Genomic DNA, 9,660 nt, shown 5'->3' with positions numbered 1-9,660 from the left:
GTTTCTGATCTAAGTTTGCCAAGAGCCACTGAGGGGCCAAGGAGCCATAGGTCATGCGATCACAAGACAAACCCATAAAAAGTCCATTAAGCACTGTAGGCTAAGAGCTGTGTTGCCATCTAACTTGATAGGTACTGCAAACAGAGCAGCACTTTGGTCTCAGGCCTCCAGCACACTGTGACACACACACACACACACAGCCTGACATCATCTGCTGCTGCTGCGAGCCTCATCCCAGTGCTTCAACACTTTTTAATCAGCTTTGCATTCAGCAGGCGATTTGTGTTTGTTCTTAAACTCGGTGATGATGCAGATTTATACTACGTGCATTTTTGCGCATGCCTATATTTTGCAGCTAGTCAACAAAAAAGATGCATTTTGTTGGCAAGTTAGTGCGCATGTTGTCTAACATTGATGACTTGTCACAACATTTATTTTGGTGTTTTCTTTTTGCAAATTGTTATTTAATTCATACTCCAAGAATTAACCAATTTTTATTTTTTGCATTCCAAGCAATGACTAAGGTCTCTTGTCACATCAGTGTAGTTTTAATAGCTGCCTCTTTGTCCAAATTTAAAGCAGTGTGTGTGTGTGTGTGCTATATTGCAAAAAAATATAATATATATTTTTCAAAGAACCGTTAAGAAACGCTCTGCAAACTTATCAGTGAAAATACTACAACCAACCATCGGTTGTACTTTGTTTTATTAAGCCCGTGTCTGTTTATCCGTCGTACTTAAAGAGATATTCTTTTAATTAATTTGATTACAGTTGGTCAAAACGTTTTTTTTTTCAGATATTTGTATATTTCAGACTTTATATACCAATTGTAGTATTTTTAGTTGCATATTGGCGTCAACTTTTCAGAGGCTATTAATAATTAAAATACCACATCATTTTTATTCATCCTAACTGCGCCTTTTAGCCAGCGTCACTAATAATACCATCTCGGTTATGATGACAAATGAACACAAAATATTTTAAATATTGCCATTTGAATATGCGGATAAGAGCCTGCATGTGTGTGTGTGTGGAGTGTGTGTGTGTGTGTGTGTGGACAGCATATTGGAAATAAAAAAGAACAAATTAAATTCTTCTTTATCAACATCTCCTGACCTATTTGCAGTTTAGCCATGGGTCATGTTTTTGGTTTAACTGGCTCATATAAGCGCTCCTAGCAGCTGCTATATGTTGAGACAGACTAATGTGTGAACAACGTGGCTGAGATGATTCCTGTCCAGCCAACACTCACTTTCTCTAAACTGGTTTCGTGCTAAATTTAACAAAGTAGAGAATTTTTCTATCCAATATAGTAGTACATAAAAAAAAGCCGATTCTAAAGTCTGGTATCGTGATGATGCAATAAAAACAGAACTCAAACATGAACCCATTTTAGTAAAACATTATGCTTTTTTGCCTGAAACGTGGACCACTATACTCAGTCCAGCCTGCAAGCAGCTATGAACTTGGGCCGTAAAGATTTACAGCCTCAAAAGGTGGGAAAACTCTATTAAAAATAAAAAAGGTGCTCAAATTTAGGTGGGTACACATTTCTCTGCGTCTGTGATCTCACATTTAGAAATGTAAAACAAAAATGAACTCTGGAAGTTTAAAAACAGTATTTAGTTTGACACTTTTTTCAGTCTATCACAGTACACAAACACACAGCTAAGTGTTTTAGTGCCATATATAGGCTAAAGTGTAAACATTTTATTTTTATTCTTGCACTACATACTTTGTTTGTATATGTGGTGCAATGCACGACTGTTTTTAGCTCTGCTTTTCTGCACAGGAAAACAAGAGCCCACCTATGGAGGCATTTTACGCATAATGTGAACGCATGTAGGAACCGTGGAGAGCGCTTTATTTTCCTACAAGTCACTTTTTCATTCTAGTAGAAGGATAAAATAAGTCATCCTGAGCATTTTGACCATTTGTTGGCCTTTTTTTGTTCATGGAAAAAGTCGGATAGGATTTAAAGGAAGAAGAGATCACGTTTATGTAACTTGTCTTAAAAAAAAAACAAGCACAGTCTGTCCATGAAACTTCCTCTTCGGTTTTTAGCTGTTTTCTCTTCGGGCTTCCTGGCATGAAGTGCCTATTTGGCCAGACTGCAGCTTTCAACTTGACCTTGGCCTCCAGCCGCGTCTATGAGGAAGAGTGCAGCCAAATGTGGCATGCTTTTGGTATTTTAGTGGACACTGAACTGGTGTTTACATTTATACATTGCTGTGCAAAATGTGAGGATGATTAACATTTATTAATGTTGTTTATAATATGCGTTTTAAATGTATCCATAAGACATTGATCTGTGTTTGTTTTATGCTTAAAAGCCAGATAATTTAAGAACATGATACATTTTACGATACGATAATACTTCTATTGTCAGACAGGTCAGAAATTTGTTTTGCATCACAGCAGCTCCATTTGCAACATCACAGAAAGGACAAAGACAAGAAACAAGGATACATACATTTAAACATTACAATCACAGAAGATTACAAGTAAAAGTCTGCACCTTTTGACTGAATATAAATCCCAGATCATTATAAATCCACACATCTGAAATAATGTTTTGCTTTACTCTTTACAGTAAGAGCTTGTGCAACCGAAATGGCACGCGTAATTACGCATCAATTCTGCCTTAATAATCTGCTATATCCTATAGTTTTTCTCACGCCATGTGTTACACAATCCATCATGTAAGTTTGTTGTGATGACACAACTCGACTGACAAGACTGCCTTTTACATCACAGGTTCACTCAGTTTGAGATTCCACTAAAACCAGTTAGGAAAAAAATACCGCTTAGGGCTTCTTTGCATATAACAATATATACTACATATATATACTGATTTATAGGGGCTTTTTCAATGGGTAACACAGTTGACAGAGATTTCTCGGACACACACAAAGTGGATGATTTAATGTACATGAATGAGCCAAATAGCTTTTTAAAACACCTTTCTCATATTTTAATGATTATTTTGAACAAATAATTATGAAAATTATATACAAAAACATGTATTTTAATGTTAATCTGAAGAGCAAAACCTGACATTTTAGCAAATCGGACAGCACAAAAACAGCAAAAATTCCAGTAGATAAGATGCATTTTCTGCAAAATAAATGATGGGACCTGTTGACCTTTTTTGTATTAAAGGTCCCATATTATGCTCATTTCAGGTTCATACTTGTATTTTCTGTTTCTACTACAACATGTTTACATGCTGTAATGTTAAAAAAAAACTTTATTTTCCTCATACTATCTGACTGAATATACCTGTATTTACCCTCTGTCTGAAACGCTCAGTTTTAGCACATTTCAACGGAATTGCAATGGAATTGCGTTGCTAGGCAACAGTTTGGGTCCATGTGTACTTCCTGTCAGCTGATGTTATTCACATACACTGCAACCAGGAATAAACTGGGACACATTTAGAATTTTTACGTTTAAAACCGGGAAATGGTCTAAATATTGTACATTTGTGACATCACAAATGGACAGAAATCCCAACGGCTTGTTTCAAACGCAAAATTTCTCCGTATATTGACCGTTTTGATATTTTAACAGTATTTATATAGCACTTAAACCTGCTTTATAATATAAAAGACCTGAAAATCTCACTTTTTACAATATGGGACCTTTAAATGAAAGAGAAATGTGCCCTGATATAAAATTGACAATTGCTTGAAGTGAATATTTAGTAAAATTGATAAATACAGCCCATGGACATGACACGTATCCCTAATTATAGAATCACTCTGATGTACAGTAGCATCTCATCTCAAGTATCCAGCTTGATGTGCATTATCTGATGTCTAGACTGTTTATCATCTCCTTTGCATATCACGTGTTTGGCCCTGGCCAAATCTGCATGCGTAATTATTATGCTTAAAAGCCAGATCATTTAAGAACATGATACATTTTAGCAAAAGTCTGCACCTTTTTGACTGAATATAAATCCAAAATCATTATAAATCCACATATCTGAAATAATGTGTTGCTTTACTCTTACAGTAAGAGCTTGTGCAACCGAAATGGCACGCGTAATTACGCATCAATTCCACCTTAAAAATATGCTATATCCTCTAGTTTTTCTCATGCATTGTAAAACACAATCCATCATATAAGTGTGTTGTGATGACACAAGACTGCCTTTACATCACAAGTTCACTCAGTTTGAGATTCCACTAAAAATAATGTTAGGAAAAAACACCCTTAGGGCTTTTTTTGCATAAAACAATATCTACTGATGCACAGTAACATCTCATCTCAAGTATCCAGCTTGATGTGCATTATCTGATGTCTAGACGTTTATCATCTCCTTTGCATATCACGTGCTTGGCCCTGGCCAATAACCTCGCGATCTTTATGTACTCATGTTGGTATCGTTACTCTGCACGAGAGTCTCTGTCTCTGCTCAGTCAGTCGAGGGGATTTTTAAAAAAGGAGTTGGTTCGTCTCGATTTAGGGACATGCCATGCTATGACCGCTTCATTACTCCTCCACTCGCACTGGATTGACCCGGTGATGTTCCTCTACGACAACAGCAGCTTGGATGAGAGAAGCAAGAGCATGGAGGGATTTACTGGAGGCAATTTCGCAGCGAACCAGTGCAGGAGTTTGTTAGCGCATCCGACCTCTCTGGCTCCGAGCACCACCTACTCTGCTGCTGCTGCAAGTGAGGTGCCAGTCTCTGGCATGGGCATGGGCATGGGGGAGCCTGGCAAACAATGCAGCCCCTGTTCAGCCACCCAGAGCTCGCCCAATGCGTCTTTGCCTTATGGATATTTTGGCAGCAGCTATTACCCGTGCAGGATGTCACACGGCAGCGTCAAAGCTTGCGCGCAGCCCTCTGGTTATGGTGATAAATACATGGACTCGTCTGTCTCTGGTGAGGAGTTCTCCAGCAGGGCAGCAAAGGAGTTTGCGTTTTATCAGGGCTATTCCTCAGGTCCTTACCAGCCCAGCTACTTGGACGTGCCTGTCGTACCTGTACCTCCATCTGAGCCAAGACACGAGTCTCTGTTGCCTATGGAGCCATACCAGCCATGGGCCATCACCAATGGATGGAGCGGTCAAGTTTACTGCACCACCAAGGAGCAGCCACAGTCTAATCCTCTGTGGAAATCCTCGTTACAAGGTAATTGTTTTGTTTTTTTTAAATTCATTTTTTTATTTGGAGACAAGAGTGTCCAAATAAAATGTTTAAATAATTGGGGAAAAAAACAAAAATAAAATAAATAAATAAGTTAAATATATACATATATATATACATATATACATACATACATACATACCTGCATATACACACAAATATATATATATATATATACATATATATATACACATATATACATATACACATACATATGCACCAAGGAGCAGCCACAGTCAAATCCTCTGTGGAAATCCTCGTTTTGTTTTTTTAATTCATTTTTTATTTGGAGACAAGAGTGTCCACATAAAATGTCTAAACAATGGGGGAAAAAAATAATTAATAAGTTAAATATATACATATATACATACATACATTCCTGCATATACACACAAATATATATACACATATATACATATATATGATAAAACTTTCCTGTTTGCTGCTGCTTTTTATGAAACCAGATAATGATATTATACTGCACTATAGCTTTTACTCTTGTGTGTTATATTCTATTTTAGCTTGTTTTTATTTTCTAATCTTTAATGTTTTTATAACTGTTTTAATTATGTCTTAATGTTCTTTTGCACCTTGTCGCAATGTTCTTGAATGTTTATGTAAAGCACTTTGAATTGCCCTGTTGTTGAAATGTGCTATACAAATAAAGCTGCCTTGCCTTGCCTTGCCTTGCCTATACACATACATACTGTACATATCCATACAAACACATGTGTACATACATAATCACAACATATTCCCAAGAAACCCTATATATTTGGGGTGCCATGTGGAGAGAAAGAGAGCACCATATCAGATTGACAGCAAGCTAATATTGATAAATATAGAAATAGTAAGAGTAATTCTATTAGATAAACAAATACACATGTATAAATGCATATTGCATATATATACACACATGCATATACCCACATTCATGTACTCTACATATAAATAAGATAAAATGGGTAAAATATTTGTAATTGTTTTATTGACACAGAAAATATGCACATATACAGTTTGCAGTTAAACTTGCAGAAATATGTCTCATGTAAAAAGCTGTTTTCCACAGTTGATATTTAATAATAATAAGCGTGAAAGAATTTTTTTTATTTTTGAAATAATTCAAAAAGATTTTCGTTCAATGGTAAGATGATATATTGAAAAAAACATTCAACCTAAAACTGACCTTTATAGCTGCTTTTAAAGTTTGTAAATGATCTGAAGCAATCTGTTAAGTCATCTTCAGCCAAGCTGGAGCGGTAATCAGTAACAGGACTTTGTTGCTCTTATTTTGAAGCCTCCATATATCTGTTCTAGGGGGCATACAAATATCACAACTCTTTATCATGTAGTTGTTGTTTTTTCCAATCATTAGTTAGTCTGTTTTACACTGTGCATTGTTAGTTTTCTAACTTTACTCATCAACACAAACATGTAGATATAATGCTTCGATTTACCAAAATAAAAGCAGTTGGAACCAAAAACTGGGCGTGAAAGCACACTGTAAACAATTGCTGTTAATTTACAGCAGGATTTCAACAGTATTAACCTGTTAATGCTAAAAACAGTGCTTTACTGTTAATACCAAAGAAAACCTGTTAAATTACACTCATAGGCCGTTTTTTAACTGAACTATAATGCATTCTTAAAAAACAGCACTTTACTGCTGATCAACTGTCTAAAGTATCATCAGTAACAGTTTCATGCAGTATTTCTTTAATTCTGGGACCTGATCTGCACATGTGAGGCTTGTACATTGTACATGATTGGATAATCAGTGAATTAGCTTTATTGTTCTTCACTCACATATTGTTATGGTTTGCATTCTGTGCTTGTAGCCAGCTATAGACACACATTTTGGGAAAAGTGTCAACAAGTCTATTATAGCCTTTTTCCTAACAAGTGCCTTTAATTGTATTTAGTGTGACTATTCCTATGTCTTTAACCTGCTAAGTCTATTCATCTAGGCAACAAATAATGTTTATTAAAATGTATGTAAAAAATACAACCTAAATAGTGCATTAAAACAAATCAGTAAGATAATGTAAAAGAAAGGTGAAAAACAGCTATATAATGTATCTTTAAACAGTAAATTAACTCTAAAATACTGTGAAATTAATAAAAAAAACAGTATTTTTCATTAACAGTACAAAGCTGTAAATTTCAGCGACAGTATAATAATGTTAATTTTACAGTAACATAAAGGCAACCCTGCTGCCAGTTCTTTACTGTTATTTTACTGGGAAATTCTTAACAGTGTTCGATTAAAATGTGATATTTCATTTTTTTCCCCTCCAGACACTATTTCTGGTGGAGACAGCTCTGTCCGCCGTGGGAGAAAGAAGCGTGTGCCATACACCAAGGTGCAGCTCAAAGAACTGGAAAGGGAGTATGCTGCCAATAAATTCATCACCAAGGACAAAAGGAGGAGGATATCTGCTCAGACGAACCTGACAGAGAGACAAGTGACAATCTGGTTTCAGAACCGGCGCGTAAAGGAGAAGAAAGTCGTCACTAAGTTCAAGAGCTCCAGTTAGCTGTGGAGATATACTGAGACAGGAGGCACAAGGAGGCCTTCATCTTTAAAAAAAAAAAAAGAAAAAACTGCTATAATTTATTACATTATGAACTCTGTTTTTGACCTATACACATTTCCTTCCTCACATTTTAATTGGAACCAGTCGATGCGGCCTGTTGACAGACAGAAGAAAAAGGAAATGGTCTTCGACATGTTGACCAAAGCGACTCTGCGAGGGATGCAAAATCTCCTTCAAATATTCACCAAACAATAAGACTTATTGGCCTTAAAGGCACGAAGACACACCGAGAAATCCTGCGCTTTTTATTCCACTTAATCCAATCCAGAAATTACGACTAGAGTCATTTACAATAACTATATTCTTCTCTTTAGACATAATAACAAATGGGTGGCTAAATTGGCACCTTCAGTCTGAGATCTTCACAATGAAAAGAGTCAACAAGTTAATTCAAATAATTGAATAAAGGAAAATGAATTTTGGAAATTACATTTTCAGCATTCATTCAAGAGAAAAAAAACAAAATATGTATCTATACTCTTTCCTTGCAGAGGCAATAGTAGACTACAGCACTTCTTGGGTGTATAATTCACTTATTTAGATAAACTCCACAATTTGGAGCTTTGGAGTTTACTACATCCCTGTCTTAACATTTAAAATAAGCCCTATATATGTTAGTTAATCAGCAGTATCGGATCTCATTAAACGTTATCAAACGTGAAACTATAGCCAGAGCATTTCAAAAGGTTTTATTGTCCATGTCACTGTCTTTTTTTTCTTCTTCTAAACACAGGGTTTTTACTTAGAATAACACTCAGACTGACCTATGCAACTTCCGCCCTGTCAGTCAAGAAGAGTACTAAAAACACAAGCATATTTAAACATGTAAATATTATCTGACTGCAACTATCTATTCTACCCTTTTTTGACTGCAATAGCCAAAGTTTTTTGACAATAAATGTTTGAGAGACACAATGTGATCTTGTCATTTTCATCATTTTTTTGTTGTTGTCCAAATTGGACATGGGTGCCTGATCGATCAAGGGTTGGCTTTATAAATTAATTTCATGGTAAAATTACAAATGACTATGGTGTATATATATTCCCCTAAAGTGATGAGTGTGTGTGTGTGTAGGCCAACAGGCCTGCAGGAGCTCATTAAGAGTTTGTGTTGCCATCTGGTGGTGAAGCTCTGTCAGCACAGCATCTGCTAATAGACTCTATACATCTGCCTCTATACTCTCACATTCATTGTTTTGTTTGTTTGTTTGTGTAAGTGTGTGTGTGTGTGTGTGAGTGAGAACATGCCTATTTATACCTATTTAGTATTTACCTTACCTAATGAAATTATATTCAACTTAAACAATTAAGGCAAAAACTCGAAACCTTATTTCTCTTCAATAATAATAGAAATATCTCTTTAGGATACTATACAAATATTTTAGGGCTACAGAAGAAATATTGTGATATTAGCATATGACAGATTTGACAAAATATAATTTATGAAGCCTTTATGAAGTCATGGCACAGCTCAAAGCCCATGATAATGGTGACTTATTATTATTATTGTTGTTATGTTATTGCCTATTTTTTTGTTACACAGCTAATTGTAGTTCTTTTTTTTTCTTAATGATAACATTTGTTCAAAAAATGAGAATGAGAAATAATCTCTCGAATCACAGTTATCATTTGTGTTTTATCATGTTTTTTTGCATATGCACGTGCTTTTGTGCTTTTTTTTTGTTGAATGCAATTCAAAATTTCGTTCCTAAAATGCCTCCCAAAATGTTTGAAACATCATCCAATTCAAGCTCATATTTATTAAATAATAATCAATCGAAAAAAAACGAAATATTAAAGGTACAGTCTGTTTTATGTGTGTAAATTCATCAAGTACATGACCTGCTCTTCTTTGTGTTAAAGAACGAACGTTGCTTATGTGTCCATCTCATTGTGAACAAA

At 35.4% G+C, this 9,660-nt stretch overlaps 1 protein-coding gene across 5 annotated transcripts; it reads left to right on the top strand.

The window, feature by feature from the left end:
* Positions 1-4,330: 4,330 nt before the first annotated feature.
* hoxa13b (homeobox A13b) lies at positions 4,331-8,642 on the top strand. Of its 5 annotated transcripts, XM_037783486.1 has the most exons (3): positions 4,331-5,152; positions 5,965-5,986; positions 7,482-8,642. In XM_037783486.1, exons 1-3 carry the CDS (start codon positions 4,375-4,377, stop codon positions 7,696-7,698), a joined length of 1,017 nt encoding a protein of 338 aa, XP_037639414.1. In that variant the 5' UTR covers positions 4,331-4,374; the 3' UTR covers positions 7,699-8,642. The 5 variants fall into 5 exon arrangements, with proteins under 5 accessions (XP_037639414.1, XP_037639415.1, XP_037639411.1 ...); XM_037783487.1 differs by lacking the exon at positions 5,965-5,986 and having other exon boundaries at positions 4,331-5,146; positions 7,478-8,642; XM_037783483.1 differs by lacking the exon at positions 5,965-5,986 and having other exon boundaries at positions 4,331-5,146; positions 7,460-8,642.
* The last annotated feature ends 1,018 nt before the right edge of the window (positions 8,643-9,660 follow it).

The sequence above is a fragment of the Sebastes umbrosus genome, chromosome 11 (assembly GCF_015220745.1).
Source record: "Sebastes umbrosus isolate fSebUmb1 chromosome 11, fSebUmb1.pri, whole genome shotgun sequence".
In the NCBI taxonomy this organism is placed as follows: Eukaryota; Metazoa; Chordata; class Actinopteri; order Perciformes; family Sebastidae; genus Sebastes; species Sebastes umbrosus.
Note: the sequence above shows the minus strand (reverse complement) of the source record. Positions and strands in the feature narration are given on the sequence as shown.